This window comes from Melospiza melodia, chromosome 10, assembly GCF_035770615.1.
Source record: "Melospiza melodia melodia isolate bMelMel2 chromosome 10, bMelMel2.pri, whole genome shotgun sequence".
Lineage (NCBI taxonomy): Eukaryota > Metazoa > Chordata > Aves > Passeriformes > Passerellidae > Melospiza > Melospiza melodia.
Window position 1 is genome coordinate 22222293 of NC_086203.1, and position 16951 is coordinate 22239243.

General features: G+C 57.3%; 2 protein-coding genes across 4 annotated transcripts in view; both read left to right on the top strand.

Annotated features, from left to right (window-relative positions):
- MTMR14 (myotubularin related protein 14) overlaps positions 1–9187 on the top strand; it is a 30136-nt gene extending 20949 nt beyond the window's left edge. The window contains exons 18-19 of the mRNA XM_063164827.1: positions 5495–5650; positions 8831–9187. Of these exons, the coding sequence (XP_063020897.1) occupies positions 5495–5650; positions 8831–9008 (334 nt within the window). The 3' untranslated portion in view covers positions 9009–9187. The remainder of the gene's footprint in view (positions 1–5494; positions 5651–8830) is intronic.
- Positions 9188–9567: 380 nt separating this feature from the next.
- CPNE9 (copine family member 9) lies at positions 9568–16391 on the top strand. 3 transcript variants are annotated; one of them, XM_063164832.1, is made up of 21 exons: positions 9568–9671; positions 11147–11187; positions 11267–11313; positions 11518–11621; positions 11805–11844; positions 11974–11976; positions 12412–12488; positions 12706–12769; positions 12882–12985; positions 13066–13170; positions 13540–13581; positions 13705–13780; positions 13851–13904; positions 14018–14079; positions 14360–14406; positions 14487–14668; positions 14865–14992; positions 15108–15210; positions 15287–15344; positions 15489–15562; positions 15676–16391. In XM_063164832.1, exons 1-21 carry the CDS (start codon positions 9595–9597, stop codon positions 15826–15828), a joined length of 1641 nt encoding a protein of 546 aa, XP_063020902.1. In that variant the 5' UTR covers positions 9568–9594; the 3' UTR covers positions 15829–16391. The 3 variants fall into 3 exon arrangements, 2 of the variants coding, with proteins under 2 accessions (XP_063020902.1, XP_063020901.1); XM_063164831.1 differs by lacking the exons at positions 11805–11844; positions 11974–11976 and having other exon boundaries at positions 9608–9671; positions 11029–11187; XR_010028853.1 differs by lacking the exons at positions 9568–9671; positions 11805–11844; positions 11974–11976 and having other exon boundaries at positions 10941–11187; positions 15476–15562; positions 15676–15812.
- The last annotated feature ends 560 nt before the right edge of the window (positions 16392–16951 follow it).

Here is a 16951-nt window from a genome sequence, read left to right on the forward strand (position 1 = left end):
AGACCCTGAGATAAGAGGTTGCTAACAGCGTCATATGCTCGTTTAGCCTCTGCAGGCTTTCTGATGAGTCTTTTTGTAGTGATTCTGAATCAGCCACCAGCTAAATCTGAGTACTCTCTCATCGTATGGAAAATAAAATAACAAACAAGCAAAACATTGAAAATTTATAAGACTTTCTTAACAAGTGTCTCACAATTCCAGAGAAAAACCCCAGTGTCTGACAGTTTTCATAAATGAGGGTAACTGTTCTCCCCAGGGAGAGATATCAATAGGAGGGGTTGGAATTGTTGCTGGGGCCCACCTCTGCATTTTCTGTAAGATGGAAAGAATCTCCTGAGAAGAGAAGGAAATACTGGAAAGAAAACAGCTTGTCTTGGGAGCTGCTTTGTTCACAATGGTAGTGCCACAATTCCTGTGTGTGGTCCCATGCCATTCCCAAGGTCTGACAGGCTTTCAGTGCTTGCTGGTAGCAAGTTTGCAGCAGTGCTCAGGAAGAAGCAGTTTGTAATCCTTCAGCCAGACTGCTCTGCAAGAGCAAAGAGAGAAACAGAAGTAGGTGGAAGAGCACCATAGTGAGGGTTAGGGTTGCCTTATCAGGCACTGTCATGGGTTGCAGTTTCTGGATTCTAAGCATGGTATGTTTTCTCCTGAAAGAGGTTCTGTCATTCCACTTGGCCTTTGATCTCCCTGCTTCAGCTGTGATAGTCTGAATTGCTCTGGTAGATAGCACAGTACCTTCAGCCACCATTTTCTACCCCGAAGGAAACAGTAGGTCCCATTTTGGGTGGAGGACTGTGACAGAAGGAAGAGGTAATTTCTGTTTCTTCACCTCCTGAAAAATTGTGGTACTAAGATGGAAAAGCAGGAGCACAGAGAGTGATCAGGATGCCAAAAATACCTTTATTCCTGCAGTGCTGCTGGCAGGTCAACACCTAAGGCTCTTTAGATGAAGAAACCACTATACTTGACTTCCTAATCCTCTGCGTGGCCATAGCAACAAAACACTTTCCTCAACTTCTGCTGCAGTGGTTGAAATGGTTGCTTGTAAAATGCCAGCAGGTGTCCTTCAGGTAGTTCAAGTCAACAGCCCAGTCCAGGTGCTGGCAGGCAGGGGGGCTCTGGAGGGAACAAAAAGGCAAGTCAGAAGGAGACATGGGCATGGCCTGGGAAGGGGGAACTGGACTGCCCTAAAAGAAGGGGTCACAAATGCCCAGTCAGACATCAGGAGCCAAGCACCTCTCCTGGCCAGGCAATGTCAGCTGGCTGCTGCTGTCACATTACCAGCTCATCTTGTGAATCTTGCTCTGATCCAGAGATCCTGAGTAAATTCCAGGATGATTGTTGTTAGGCAAAGCAGTACAAAGGCAATTCCTATCAGTCTTTCTGGCTTATTTCAACACGATGGTAAGATCACATCTGCAGAAGACAAACACACAGGAAGATATTACATAGACTATTTGCAGAGTAGAACAAGGTGCTGCTTGTTCTACAGAGAGCTCTGAATATGGCAGTCAGAGTGCCTCAGATTGAACCCCCTGCATGCAGTGGGGTTGCAGTTTGCAAACCTTTTCCTGTATTTGCATTTGACACTAGCAGTCTAAGCATCCCATGACACTGCAGAAAAATTCTGTATCTGTGTCAGGGATTTAGCGTGCGTCTACATAGCCCTAATGTGGATTAGCAGCTGGATAATCTTTGGTTGAATGTGCTTTTGCTAAGTCAATTAAACAAAACCCAAAGTACTATGATCTAAAGAGTCAAGATCTGGAGGAGTTAAATTGCAGTGGATCTGCTTTGACCAGCAGTCACAGAGAATTCCCTTACTTAAGGGCTGCAGATGGCTGAGCTGTGGCTCTGGAGGGAGCACAGTGGGACAGAGGAGCTGCTGCCCCTTGGCTTTGGGTGTTTTGTTGGTAGTGAGAAGAGTGTGTGTGCACTGTGTGTCTTGCTCCTTACAGTCACCTCACTCAGAAGGTGTATATGCAGGGTGACAGCTTGGGGTAGTGACCACAGCAGGAGATGAATTGTTTACAGGAATGTTTTCTGGAATTACTGCACGACCGTGCCACAAAATGGGCTTGCTGGCTGGCACATGACTATGTGCTGCAATCAGAAATGGTGCTCACAGAGAACAGGCTGCTGGGACACTATCCCAGCCTGTAGATAACTGTCTGGGATTCAGCCAGGATTTGCAGTGCTTGGCAAGGTGCCATACTCCTTGCCAATATTGCCCACGCAAAGGTGGGAAGGGCTGCCCTTTACTCCAGGTTGCCACAGTCTGCCTGTACATACCGAGCCTACTTAATGCTTCAGATTGAGGCAAGAGCATATGCTGGCAAATGAGCTGCTTCCCAAATAGTCCTAGGTGTGTGGAAATACGTCAGGTGAGCAGGAGCAGCAGGGGCAGGATGGAGCCTAGCTGTTGGCACTTGGCACTCATCTCAGTTACGTATTAAGAAAGAGAAGGATCCCTGACTGTTGCTCTGCCTCCAGTATTGACTCTTTTCTGGCAGGCAAGTGAGTGTCCATGTGCTCTGAAATACTGTCTTGTGCTGCATGTTGCATGGAAAGCACTGACCTAATTAAAGGAACCATTCCAGGTTAGGAGCTGCCAGTTTATGGCCTGCGAGAGGTCCCTTCTTGTGTGAAGGAACAGCTTGCAGCTCATCTCTGTTTTGCTAATCTAATTTAGTTAATCTTGCACTTTTGAGGGAGTTTCTTCCCACTCGTGGACCTGAAGAGGTGGGTGTGTGAAGCTCACTTTGATTCTTTTTCTGTCTGCCATTAGATGTCTGTGGCAGAGACAGCAACTTGAAGATTGGCTGTATCTCATCTCCTCTAACCATGTCAGCTCTGCTGCTGTCCAGCTGCTTCCCAGCACTCTGTGCTGCCCTCACTCCTGGCCAGCCTCTGGCATGGCTGTCATGTATTGCAGGCATGCTGTTCTTAGGGACTTGGGAACTGCTTCCGGTGTCCTGGCAGTTCCAGCTTGTTCCCAGGGCCTCACTGAAGCTGTTTTGGGGCTCTGCAGTAAGGCTTTACAAGAAATATTCAGGGTAGAAATTACAGGGAGACTTTCACCTCTAGCATTGACTGGATTGCATTGGGGTGCAGTCACCCCAGACATCTAGTCTTGGTGTCAAGCCAAGCTCAGCTTTTAAGAAGCTCTGCTGCCATTGCAGTGAGAATACAAAATTTCCCATGCTGTGTCTTCCCAGGCTTAGTCCCTGCTGTCTCTTGAGGCTGTTCAAGATGCTTATTGATTGTGACATTTCCTCAGGAGCCTCCCTTGAGAAGGCTTTGGGAATAGAGGGGAAGGTCTGCCACAGCATCTTACCTCTGCTGGCCAGGCTCAGCTCTCTGGGCCAGGAAAGAAATTACTTAGACTCATTACAGAGTCAATCAGTTTATTCAATGAATTGACAAGTGTTTATTCTGCTGCCTGGAGGCAAGACACAGAATTGACTGCCTTGAACTCTTAGACCCCAGTGTTGTTGCATTAGATGAAACCTTTCTAAGTTTGCACAGCTGCTTGACAGGGTTGGGGACCCCAGGAAGGGCTGGAGGACTAGAGAGTCACCAAGTCAGTCTTGCAGGAGATACACTGTGCTTTTATCAGCCATTCTGTCTCTGCCTACTTTCAGCCCAAGCCTATTGCCTACAGATCTCTTTACTCCTTTAGCTCAATTTTGTGTCACCATGTGTGACACTCCTGTTTTTCCTGTCTGGCTGTGCTGTGCTCTCAGGGAGGTGACATCTTCCTCTTCACTCTGCAATGAAGCAGCATTCCTCCATGCTTCTCCCTGGCATCCTGCACTGTTCCCACTGTGATTCCATCATGGCACAGTGCTGTGGGCTCAAACACTCTGCCTGCTCTCCTTCACACTTGACTCCCTCCACTTTATCTTCCAAAGGCATGGAGAGAGGTAGATGTCACTGAACAGCAGCTCCCCTTCCCTTACAAATTCCTTGCTTTCCAGGGAAGGTTATCCCTGTCTGATCTCCTGAAGGTGTTTCTAACAGTATGTGCTTTGCTTTTGCTTTCAGTGAAGTGCCCTCATTCTTACTCAGGTATTATGTACCCCAGGAAAAGCAATACAGGGTTCTCCCAATGCCCTGACCCTCACTCCTCAGTTCACTGAGCAGCCAGAGAGCAAGATCTGTGTGAGACAGGTGAAGCTCTGCTCTCCCTGATTTCTGCTGTCATGTCCTTTCAGAGCCTGAGCTGCCCCACAGGAGTGTTACCCCCAGACTTGCAGCCATGATGGGAAGCTGATACTTGTACAGCCAGCTCAGGACATTTCACACTGCTCAAACTTGGCTGTATTGATCAGACTAATTAAATGGCAGGCCTGGAATGAGATGGAGGTTGCAAATATGTTTCCTGCTGTGCATCTCTTCCCACTCTTGCTTTCCAGTCTAGCTCAGGTCCTTCTTGCTGTGGGAGAGCCTGTCTTTGTGGCTGTTCTCTTGGTCCCTTGGGGAGCAGCTGCAGTGCGCCACTGCTATTCTTAGCTGTGAAGACAGCGTGCAAGTACCTGGCCCAGCAGAGCTGGAGCACTGCTCTCTGCCCAGCAGAACTCAGATAAATTATCCAGAAGATCTTGGTAGTGTGTAATTGAGCAGCTCTGCCACAGGCTGTGCTTCCAGCTATGTACACTCTGCTGTGCAGCAAGGCTTAATAATTGCTTGCTCCCTTGGAAGCCAAGAGCTCTGGCTTTGTCTCAAGTGATTGTGCCCTCTTCTCTGAGATTTTGGAGGGACTCCTCAGATTCACTTGCCGTGTTTCATGCTTCTTTCTTTCCTGGTGGGAGATTGCATACATCAAACAATTATTCTTCCTTGGCTATTTAGCCTGTCCTGAAGATGTTTTGTCACCTGCTTTCTGGCACAGTCCGTTCTTTAATACAGAAATGAAGGGGGTAGGTATCCTGGGTATGCCTTGAGCCTTGGCTCTGTTCAGATCTGGTGGTAATGTCTCAGGAATGATCTGCTTTCTAACTGCTGCCAGAGCAATGATCTCTAAGTCTTTCCCAGCACTAACCAAGTCACAACCTTGATTTACTCTGCTGCCCTGGGATGTGCTAACAGCTACAACAAGCAACAGGGGAATGTCCCTTGTACAGCACAGCTTTCACATCTGTGAAGGACTCAGGGCAGGATATGCTGTTCCATCTCACTAATGGGTTTCTCAGTTCTGCATGGCCATCTGCTTCGTGCTGGCTCTCTCCTGTCCAGCTCCTGGTGTGCTCCTGCTGCTTTGTTGGCCCCAGCCAGCTTGGCTCTCCCTTCACTTTCAAAGGAAAGGCTTGGTCTGGGGCCCAGCTCGAGCTGCATGTTGCGCCCTGGTCCCCGCGTGTCACAGCGCTGGCACGGGCGGTGCTGGCCGCGCGCCCGGCAGGTCCCTGGCAGCAGCAGCAGCAGCAGCAGCAGTGAGAAGCTTGTGGCTGAATGCTCTGACTGATGGCGCCGTCTCCCTCTCTCTCTGCCCCAGATCGGCCGACCATTCTCTGCCCGGATCTTCCGTTTCCACAGACTTTGGCAGCTGGCAGATGGTGACAGGGTGTGGCAGTATTCGGGAGCAGGCAAGCCTGAGCGCGGACGCCTCTCTCCCTTGCAGCTTCCCGGATGAGTTCTCTAACACTTGCCTGTAAGTGTCTTAAATGCAGGATCTCTCCTTGGGTCTCTTGGCTGCCTGCGAGCGCTGCAACTTTATCACTCTGGCACTTCCGGAGAAGCCTGGGAGCCCATAACAAACTGTTCCACCTTCTCTGCCTCGCTGGTTTCTATCCACAAACTCAGTCCCTGAGCACTCTTTGCTTATGCTGAGCACGGAAAGAAAATGGCACTTTCTCTGCCTAATGATGGGGAAGTTCTTTGCTTTCTGTAGGAAGAAGAGGTTTTTCTCTCTTCCTCGAAGATGCTGAATTTGGGTATAATTGAGTGCAGTTGAGGATTCATGTTTGCCAGGACAGGACTGGTAACCCAGATTTCTTGCTTTTCGATTTTGCTCACCTACATCTCCCCACTGGGGTCAGATCCTTGCTGGAGTAAGAGAAGGACTTTCCTTCTGTAACCCAAATTTTGTCTGGGCTTGTGCAGTATCATTTTCAGGTGCTGTGCCTGGCCGGTGCAGAGCCACAGAGACCTTGTGTCCTGCCATGTGAAATGGCTGGGAGGCAAATGTTCCTCCCCAAATAGAAATCCACCTCTGGAAGCTTGCAAGACTGGAGATGCGCTTTAATTGCTGTTAGAGGAGAGCCTTGGTTTGTGCCTTCAGGCTGCAAGCTCTTCATCAAGAAACTGAAATGGCAGATCAGGGGCTGCTGCTAGCGAGCAATGCTAGAGCTGTGCTGCCAGATGCTCAGTCCCTTACTGAGATCTGAGTACGTGCTTTGGAGGCTGAGGGCAGGTGACATGAAAACCCGTGTGTCCTGTGAGACAGCTGCCTGCCCTGGCTCTGTGTCTCGTGTGGCTGCGTGCTGTGCTGCTGAACAGAGCAGAGCAGCTGCCTTCGAGTTACAGTGAAGCTACAAGATCCATGAATTGACAGATCAAAACATTGCAAGAGATGTTGGACATGGCCTGGCCAGGATTTGTTCTTCTCCTTTCCTGAGGATACACTGAGCTGTTCCTGCAGTATTTTGGAGATGGGCAAGGGAGAAGGGACTGAAGGATGGGCATTGAATAGTGACTGCTTTACTGTGTCCTGAGCCTGTCTGTGCTTGGTCACTGCTGGTCACCAGCAAGTTGTTGCTGCCCTTGGAGTTGGATCTAATGTCAGAATAGGGAATTCAGTAGAGAAACATGAATCAAAGTTGATAGGCCTTAGGCTTATGCAATTTGGAAAGTGGCTGCTTGGAGAAGTGGATTCAAAAGGAAAAGAACAGTAGTGGTGCTTCTCCTGTGGGTGCTCTGCCCTGTTCAGCTATTCACTAAAGCTGTGGGTTGCTTGAGGGCTGGGGACTGCTCAACTGAAGGTGTCAGGACCAGGCACTGCACTGAAAGGATGAAGAGTTCCCAGTGGTGTCGTGTCGAGCTTAACCCAGAGCCTCTACCCTCTCTCTGTTCTGCATCAGCCTTGTTTGCTCAGGACTCCATTGTGGTTTTATCCCAGTTTTTGCAGCCCGACACAGTATGATTTTTTTTTTTTCTTTTAATTCCATTTAAGTTCCCACTTTGCATCTTCACTGGCAGCAGCTCGATGAAGGTATGCTTTTCACAGCCTACTTCTAGTGCTTGTGTGGGGCTTGTCAGGGCTTCCTTCGAGCTGGGGCTTTGACAGCCTCCTCTCATCCCGCACCCCAAGCTGCAGGCAAGCGGGCAGGCTGTAGGAAGTGTAGCGGGGCAGAGTGCCGTGGATTTGGCAGGGAAGCGCGACCTGCCTCCGCGGTGAGCAGCTCAGGGTGAAATGCTGCAGCCAGTCTGCAGGGCTTGGTGTGGAGCAGTGGCTGGCTGCTTGACCCTGTGCCTTGGAGTGTCTCGCTCCACAAAACAAACCGAGAAACCCAAATACAAAGTCTGCCTTGTAAAGAAAGAGGTGCGAGAGCCACGAGCCACGGGACCTCACTGCTGCACGCCCTCGCTTACCTCTGCGCGTGACATCTGAGATCGCTGCACTCGGGTGCAAGTAAGTCCTGCCTTCACAGAGTTTATTTTAAATGCTAGCAAGTTTGCGAGCTCCACGTCCTAATTAGGTTGCCAAAAAGCATCGCTAATGTGTTTAGATATGTTGTTGCCTTTTTTTGCCCTCTGGCTTGTCTTTATTATCAGACACAGTAAACAGCGGCCTGGTTGGCTGCCTCAGCATCGCTTGCTGTTTATAGGCCTCCCACCATATCCTCTTGCTGCTGTTTCCGGACCGAAGCTGTTGGCTGTGGGTGGTTAACACTTCCATTCAAATGAGCTGTGCCAATTTATAGCCAGCCCAGGCGCTGGAAGATTAAAGAGAATTTTTTATGGGGAAGGTTCGCACTGTGCCCTTGGAGTGACCTTTGAGGAATGTCTTAATCTCTCTGGGAACCACTGGCTTGTCGCAGAGGCACCACAGCAAGGATCGTTTGAGGCTGGAGAGGTGGGAACAGCTGCCTCTGGGCCCCAGTCTTGCTTTCCCCTGCTCCCTTGGCTAGTCTTGCCTTCCTTCTGCTGTTTTCCCCCTGCCCCTAACCAGGTGTGTGGATCAGCAGGAGAGGAGAGCAGGTCCCGTGGGAAGTCATGCCCTACTCTGCTCCTGTTTGCCGAGAGCAGCCATGCTGGGGAGCAGAAGTAAAGCGCTGCTCAGCTCTCCTCTTCCTATGGCTGAAGTGTTCCTTGGGGCTTTTGTCACCTTGTCTGCTCCTTCTCATTCCCCTTCCACAGAGCTGTCTCTGCTGGCACAGGCACGCGAGGCTGGGGCTGGTGGAAGTGAGGGATGGTTGCAGATAGGTAGGAAGCAACTGTCCAGGCACAGCACATGTGGACAGGCTTCATCTGTGTGAGGAGGGGAGGGAGCTGGCATAGGGACTGATGTGAGAAGCCACTTCACCAAAGCACCACTTTGTTTATGAACTGCAGCCTTATGAACACTATGGTGGTGGGAGAAACAGGGGACAGTGGGGTGTGTGAAGGAGGAAACCCCGTGGGGAGCAGGAGACTGAGGCTGCAGCTGGCTCCGTGGGTTGGATGAGGAGGCAGTGGCACCAGCTGTCACCAGCGCTGTGGACAGAGCCTTTTTGCCTTGCACTGCCTTAGCCACTGCAGCCCGTGGAGCAGCACAGCCCTGTGTCAGGAGTGAGAGCTGGGATGTGGAGAGCGATGGCTGCAGTCACTGACCTCCCCTTCTCTCTCCTAGACTGGTGTCACCGAGTGACCGTGAGTGTCGTCTGGAGGAAGTGCGCTCTGCCTTTCTGGCAAGCTACAGCCGGACCATCGGCCTAAAGGCCGTGCCCCCCAGCCCCTCTGGGGCCATCGGTGGCCTCCTCGAGCAGTTTGTGCGGGGCGTGGGACTGAGAGGCAGCAGCACCCTCTGAACACGGCATTCCCAGACCACTGCCTGGAAAACTGGGGCTGGCACGTCCCCCAGCAGAGTCCTGGGACCCTCTCCGTGGTGCGGGCACCTGCTGCACCCAGCGCCCGCCGCCAGCCCCCCCTGCCTGGGGCTGGGGGGTGCGGGGTCTTCGGCGAGTCTCTGCAGTAAATGACCCGAGCTGTGCCCTCTCCTGCCTCCTCTCTGGGCTGCGGGCGGGGGCTGCGGGGGCGGCGCGGGGGAGCCGCTCACTATAGATAGCCCGGCCCACTCTTCGCGAGCGTCGGCACCGAAATAGCACCGAACCGAGCCCGGGAGGAAGCCCCCGGCGGGGCGGGAATGGGGCTGAGCCCGCTGTGCCCCTGACTGGGAATCGCGGGCGGGACGTTCCGGTGGAGCCGAGTCCCGGGAGCTGAACCCCCTGGTGCCCGGGTCGGTGCCACCGCTGCCGGCAGGACCGTCGTGCCCGAGCTGTGCCGAGCCGTGCCTGTGCTGAGCCGAGCCGTGCCCGTGCCGTACCCGCCCCCGGGCGCGCCTCCTCGGCGGCGCGGGAGGAGGCGGCGCGGAGCATCGGCGGCGCCCGGGCGGGGATGGCGGCTCCGGGAGCGCTGGAGCCGGCGGCCGGCAGCGTGCCGGGCACCAAGGTGGAGCTCACCGTGTCCTGCCGGTGAGCCGGGAGCCGGGCGAGGGAGCGGGAGGGCGGCGGCTAGTCCGTGGAGACGGGTGGGTGCGAAACGCACCGGGATGCGCGGCGGGGCTGCTCGCTGCGTCCCCCTGCCCGCCGCTCAGCCCCTGGCTCGAGGCGTTGGGAGCTGCGCGTCCTCCTCTCTCCCCGGGTAGCTCTCGGTGCCAGGGCGTATGCCCAGCGTCCTTCTGCCCTGCTGCTGCCCGTCCCGTACCCTACCTGGGGTCCCACGGGATGCTGTCACCGGGCACGGCTGCGTGAAGCGACCCGATGCCCTCACCCGCGGCTGGGGCGCGGGACGGCCGCTCGCGGGGCGATGCTTGTGGGAGGTGGGTGATCTGGCGGGACGCGGGGTGCCGGCGCTGGCTGCGAGCTCGGTGCAAGGCAGAGGGACCGGGAACGTGGCAGCGGGATGGGGGCTGCGGGAGAGGGGCTGCTCCGTGCCCCAGCTTCTGGCCAGGGTCCGCCGATCCAGCGGCGGCGGCTGAGCCGCTCTGCCCGCGGCTAAATATAGCCCGTCGGAGGCACCGCTGCTTGCGGCCGGGGGTCCCGCTCGCAGGGACAGGCACAGCGTCCTGCCGGGGGGGGAGCGTCCCCGTGCCGTGGGTCCTGTGGCACGGAGTGCCCCGACCAGGGTGGGTGCCTCCAGCACATCCCCGAGCTATGCAAACTCTGGGCCGGGCCGGGGGCTGTTGTGCCTCCCCGCGGCTGAGCGCTGGCCCCCGCTGCCAGCTTCCCTCACAGCAGGCAGAGGGACTGTGGGTCCACAGGACCGGGCAGCTCCAGGCAGGGTCCGGGGGTCACACCTGGACACAACCCAGGGCAGCCTTCGGCTTCGCAGCCCGAGGACCCAGCCCAGACCAGGGTGGGGTCTCTTCCCTGCGTGCTGGGGCAAGGGCAGCTGGCTTAGCCCCGCAGCCCCCGCCGTGCCCCAGCCCACCCTGTGCTGCCACCCCGGGGGTGCGGGAAGTATCCCAGCAGAGCCGGTAGCATCCCCCGGCACTTCCCGGTGTCACACCGCGCACAGGACGACGATCAATCGCTCTGCCGGTAGGTGTGTCGGGGGATGCCCACTGGCTGCTCAGCCCCTGCTCCAAGTGCCTCCTTTCTTCTCACTTCTGCACCCTGCCATTAGCCCAGCTCCTGCTGCCGGGGCGCGGCGGGCACTCAGCCGGCGCCGGCGGCACCGGGGAAGGTTTCATCCTGTAAATGGGTTCCCTGTCATGTTCAATCATCATCAGCGCTGGAGACGCTGCTCGCCGCTTGCTCTGCTGCCCCACCGAACCTTGCAGAGGGAGCCGGCGTGTCTCCTTGGGAATGCTGATGCTCTTATCCATAGGTGCCAGCACGGCCTTCTGGCATGGTGCTGACCTGTGATCAGGGGGATGGACATGGGGACCCGTTGCTGGGCCAGGTGGATGGCACTCAGGTTGGCTCACGCCTGGCTCTTCCCCCAGGAACCTGCTGGACCTGGACACCTTCTCCAAGTCCGACCCAGGTGGGTGGCAGAGCCGGGCAGGGAGCATGGCATGGCACAGACACGGCACGGCAGCCTGGCTCTGCTCCTCTCTCCGCAGTGGTCGTCCTCTTTGTGCAGGTCTCGGGGAGCAGCGAGTGGAAGGAGGTGAGCGTGGCCCCCTCTCCTGGCTAATCCCCGGCTGGGTTAAACGGGCCCATATGGCCACCCGTGTCCGCGCTAATGATCCCTCCCCGTCCACGCTAATGATCCGGCCCCGCCAGCAGCGCTAATCCCCCACCGGGATTAGCGCCGAGGCAGCTGCGATGGGGACGGGTCCTGGGGGGGCCGCCCTCACCCCTCTCCCTGCAGTTCGGACGCACCGAGGTGATCGACAACACCCTGAACCCCGACTTCGTCCGCAAGTTCGTCCTCGACTACTACTTCGAGGAGAAGCAAAACCTGCGCTTCGATGTGTGAGTAGGGGGGCCAGGGAAGGGCTTGGCCCCGCTGAGGGTGGAACAAAGCCCCGAGACAGTAATAAATAAGGATAATAAATAAGAATACAGTGTCGAATAGCACGGGTGGGCGGGGAAGCGGGGTTGTGTGCTGGAGCATCCCTGCAGGCACCAGCTCAGGGCTCTGCTCTCTCACACCAGCTACAATGTGGACTCCAAGAGCTGCTCCGTTTTAAAGCAGGTGAGCACAGCCTGTGCCGGGGGGACACCCCGAGGCTGTGCCCTGTGTGGGTGCTGTCGGGGGGGACAAGTGCCCCTCGGCAGGCCCTAACCTGCTCTCCATCTCTCCATGCCCCATGGGGACTGGCAGAAGGTAGGTGCCTGCCACACACCTGCCCCTGCTCTGCCCTGGGAACACTGAACCTGGGAGTGCCTGGTGGGGCAAGATTGGGCCAGGACACTCCATAGGGTTGGCTTTTGAGGGGTAAGATGGGTCTAGGGTGGCCCAAGGGGTTCAGGACAGGTCAGGGTATGGAGGGCAGTTTGGGGGAGCAACACAGGTCCAGGGATGTGGGTTGGCCCGGGGGGCACAGAATGAGTGTAAGGCACATGGAGTGGGCACCTGGGGTAGTCCTGGGGATGAAAAATAGGTCCTGGGTCACAGTGTAGCTTCAGGAAACAGGGTGGCCCAGAGTCAAGTTGGTGGCGGGTCCCATGGGTGCATTGGGAGAGAAAGTGGTGGGTGTGGGTGGTAGGGGACTGGGGCAACCGCCCTCCATGGTTTCATAGTGCTTCCTTTGGGGCACAGGACTTCCTGGGGCAGGCATTTGTGGCACTGGGAGAGGTGATTGGGTCCCAACGGGGACGTCTGGAGAGACCCCTAACGTGAGTCACACCCTGTGGTGAGGTGAGGTGGGAGGGTCCTACCCTGTATCTCCACCACCTGCTCCACTGGAACCCTCCCTGCATGTCCTGTGCTGGGGATTCTGATCACACTGCCAAGCAGCAGCAGTTGTGGGACAGAAGCCCCAACCCTGACCTCTTCTCTTGTCCCTGAACTGTCCTCCTTGTCCCCAAGCTGACTGTGTGCCTCTGGTTCCAGGGGTGTCCCAGGGAAGCGGTGTGGGACTATCTTGCTGCTGGCTGAGGAACTGAGCAACTGCCGGGTGAGTACCCATGTACAGGCTGCAGGGTGGAGAGGGCTGATGGTCCCTCAGCAGAGCAGCTGCTGGTGCCAGGAGTGAGGAGGTGGCTGGCAGTGACAGTCCCTGTCCCCAGGATATCGTCACAATGCAGCTGTGTGCCAACAAGCTGGATAAGAAGGACTTCTTTGGAAAATCCGATCCTTTCCTCGTCTTCTATCGTAGCAATGAGGATGGCACGTGAGCACAGGGACCCACTGGGGCAAACAGGGTGCCAACGTCACCAGACAGCATGGCCCAACCCTGCCTTGTCCCCCCAGCTTTACTATCTGCCATAAGACAGAGGTGGTGAAGAACACACTGAACCCAGTGTGGCAGCCCTTCACCATCCCCGTGCGTGCCCTCTGCAACGGCGACTACGACCGGTACAGGAACGGGGACGGGACAGGGACACGGGCAGCCGTGGGGCCAGAGCAGGGTGTGAGCAGTGCTTGGTGGGCTTGGCCTCGCAGCGGCAGGCAGCTCAGAATTGGGTCCTGATTGGGTTTTTTTCTCTTTTGCAACCCAAATTACATAAAGGCATCCCCCTCCTTTCCAGGGCCCCCACCATGACCCAAATTTCCCTCTCCCTCCTGGCAGAGCCGCAGACTGGGCAGGCAGGGCGGCTCTGCTGGAAGTTGGTGGGTAGGGTGCTCACTGCGGGTTGGGCTGTGGGCCTGGGTGTCCCCAAATCAGGGGCTGGAGGGGCTGTGCCAGCCTGGCTGATGGCTTACCCTATATGCCTTCACTTTCAGGACGGTGAAGATAGATGTGTACGACTGGGACCGGGATGGGAGGTGAGGGAAGGGACACCAGTGTTGTATTGCACTAAATTCTTACACACCAGGGTGCTGCTGAAGCTTCCCAGGGCACCTCTCAGCCAGGTGCCTGGCTGTACTGACCCTGTGTTCCTCCTGCAGCCATGACTTCATTGGGGAATTTGCCACCAGCTACCGGGAGCTCTCTCGAGCACAGAGTCAGTTCACAGTGTATGAGGTAGGGTGGTGGGGCAGGGTGAGGGCAGGGTGCACTCCACGCTAGGACTGACTCACCCCTGTGTCTGCAGGTGCTGAATCCCAGGAAAAAATGCAAGAAGAAGAAATATGTGAATTCTGGCACTGTGAGTGGGGCTGGGGAGTTCCTGGGCCTCCTGCCTTCCAGGGGCTGGTGTGGCTCCACCTGCTGTGCGTGCCAGGTTCAGGGGGCTCCAGATCTGATCCCCAGTGCCCACAGGTGACACTGCTCTCCTTCTCTGTTGAGTCTGAGTTCACCTTCGTTGACTACATACGGGGCGGGTGAGTGGGGGGCCGGGAGCCCCCCGGCTCCTCGAGATCCCCCATGGCTGAGTGTCTGGGGGCAAGGACAGTGGTGACAGTGAAGGTTCAGCATGGGGGTGACAAGGGGGCAGTGGGGCTGGGAGGTAGATGCAGAACGGTGGCATGGGGCTGTGGGGTGCTGGCTGGGGAAGGGGGGCCGAGTCAATGGGTCTGGGCAGGGAAATTCCAGCACTGTGGGGCTGGAAGATGGTGTCCCTGTGCTGTGGGGCCGGCAGCCTCCTTCACTCTCCCCCTTAAGGACACAGCTGAATTTCACTGTTGCCATTGACTTCACGGCCTCCAATGGTGAGTGCACCTGGTGTCTGGGGGGTCCCCATCACCCTGGGGCTGGCCATGGGGCGGGTGTGACGGGCACTATGCCGCAGGGTTGCCATCCCAGCCCACCTCACTGCACTACGCGAGCCCCTACCAGCTGAGCGCCTATGCCCTGGCACTGAAGGCAGTGGGGGAAATCATCCAGGACTACGACAGCGACAAGCTCTTCCCTGCCTACGGCTTTGGTGCCAAAGTCCCACCTGACGGCAAGATCTCCCACCAGTTTCCTCTGGTGTGTCCTCCCTGTGGGACGGGGCTGAGAGTGAACCCAGATCCCCTGGCTGTGGGGCAAAGCTGGTCTTGGGGGTGCCCACAGCAGCTTGGTGGGGAGGGGAAGCACCCTGGCAACATTCTGCCCCAGCATCCCACAGCCTGGGGGACAGCAGGGGCTGTGGTCCCCCTCCAAGTGCCCCATCTCTGTCCCCTAGAACAACAATGTGGATAACCCCAGCTGTGCCGGCATTGAAGGCGTGTTGGAGTCCTACCTCCAAAGCCTGCGCACCGTCCAGCTCTACGGTCCTACCAACTTTGCTCCCGTCATCAACCAGGTGGCTGGGTGAGCACTGGGGCGCTGTCCCCTTTGCCATCCCCAAATGCCATCTGTCCCACAGCAGGGTCGACTGCCCCACACCAGTGGGGTGCTTGAGGGCCCCCATCCCTTTTCCCCATAGGATAGCGGCCCAGGTGACCGATGGCTCACAGTACCACGTCCTCCTCATCATCACTGATGGTGTCATCTCTGACATGCTGCAGACCAAGGAAGCCATTGTCACTGTGAGTGCACCCTTGTTGCTCTGAGTTCACCTCACATGGACACTGTCCTGGCTGACACCCTGCCTCTGCTCCACAGGCTTCCTCCCTGCCCATGTCCATCATCATCGTGGGAGTAGGTCCAGCTGAGTTTGAGGGTGAGTTGGGACTTGGGGACACCAGGGAAGACGGATGGAAACATTGTCCCTTCCTCTGGGATGCCAAAGACATCCAAAGGGCTGGTGTTTCCATCCCCGGTGTTCATCCCACCGAGGCTTGGTGACACCAGCTGTCACCCCCAGCCATGGAGGAGCTGGACGGTGATGAGGTACGGTTGTCTTCCCGGGGACGGTATGCTGAGAGGGACATCGTACAGGTAAGTCTGGCATTGAATCCAGACCTGCTGCGGGTGAGAGATGCTCAGTCCCCCTTGCTGAACCCCACAGCAATAGAGTTTCCAAACTGACTGCAAACTTTTTGCCCTCAAAGTTTGTGCCATTTCGGGATTACGTGGACGACTCAGGCAACCAGGTGCTGAGCATGGCCCGCCTGGCCAAGGACGTGCTAGCTGAGATCCCTGAGCAGCTGCTCTCTTACATGAAGACCCGTGACATCAAGCCTCGCCGGGCAGATCCCGAGTAGCTCTACCCCGAGCCATGGGGCTGACTGGTGGGGCGAGGATATGTCACCTTTTTTCTGCCAGTGACCAGGGCTTAACCATGGAGATGTGGGCCCTTTAGGGAGATAATCAGCTGCTATGGTTGGTCAAAACAGGGCTGGGACCCGGTTCTGGCAGTGAGACCACAGGGCTGGACATCCTCTGCTGCCCGTTCCTCCTGCCCGATGTCCAGCAGCAAGGCGGGACTGCCCCTGGACCGTGGCAGTGCGGACAGGGCCAGCCGGGAGGAACACGGTGTGTGCCACGGTGTGCGTGTTCCTGAGAGCAGCCTGGCCTCTGCCCCAGGGGAAGGCTGACCCTGAGTGCCTGCCCAGCCCCGCTGCTCCTTGGGGCAGCGGCCTCGCCCTGCTCCTGCCTGCGCCCCATTCCTGCCTGCACCCCGCTCCTGCCTGTGCCCGCTCCTCCGGCTCTGCTAACCCGGCCTGCCTCACGCCCTGCCGCACGGCCGGGGCTCCCGCCGCCGAGGGTGCCGGGGCGGAGGGCAGGCGGGTCTCTACTGCGTTACCGACTGTAAATAAACTGCTCAACCGGGTCTGATGCCGTGCTGGGCCAGGGGGAGCGGGGAGAGCAAGGGGGGCGGGAGGACCGGTGGGGCGGGGGTGGCCAGGGAGCCGAAGGTACCGGGCGGCGTGTAGCCGGGCCGGGGGAATCGGGAGGACCTTGAAAATTGGGGTGACCTGGGGGAAGGAGGGGTCTGGAGGGACCGGGAGGACCGAAAGGGTGAGGGGGGCGAGGGGGGTCGGGCTGGGGCGGGGCCGGGCGGTGGCAGCGGGGGCTGTGATTCGAGGCGGCAGATTCGTCACCGTCATCGCGGCGCGACCCGGCCCGCTCCCGCCGTTCCCACGTGGCCTCCCCGCGCTATCGTCGCTGCCGCCGCCGCCTTCCCCGTCCCCTCCGTCCTCGCTGCCTCCGGTCCCGCCCGGTGCTGCTGCCCGGCGGTGCCGTGGCGAAAGTGCGGTTGCTAAGGGCGGCGCGGCGCTTTACCCAGGGCCGCCCCGCGCCAGGCGCCGCCGCAGCTCCATTGTTGGGGCCGGCCCGGGCCCGCCGCCGCCGCCGCCGCCGCCCATGGAGCCGCCCGCCCGCTGA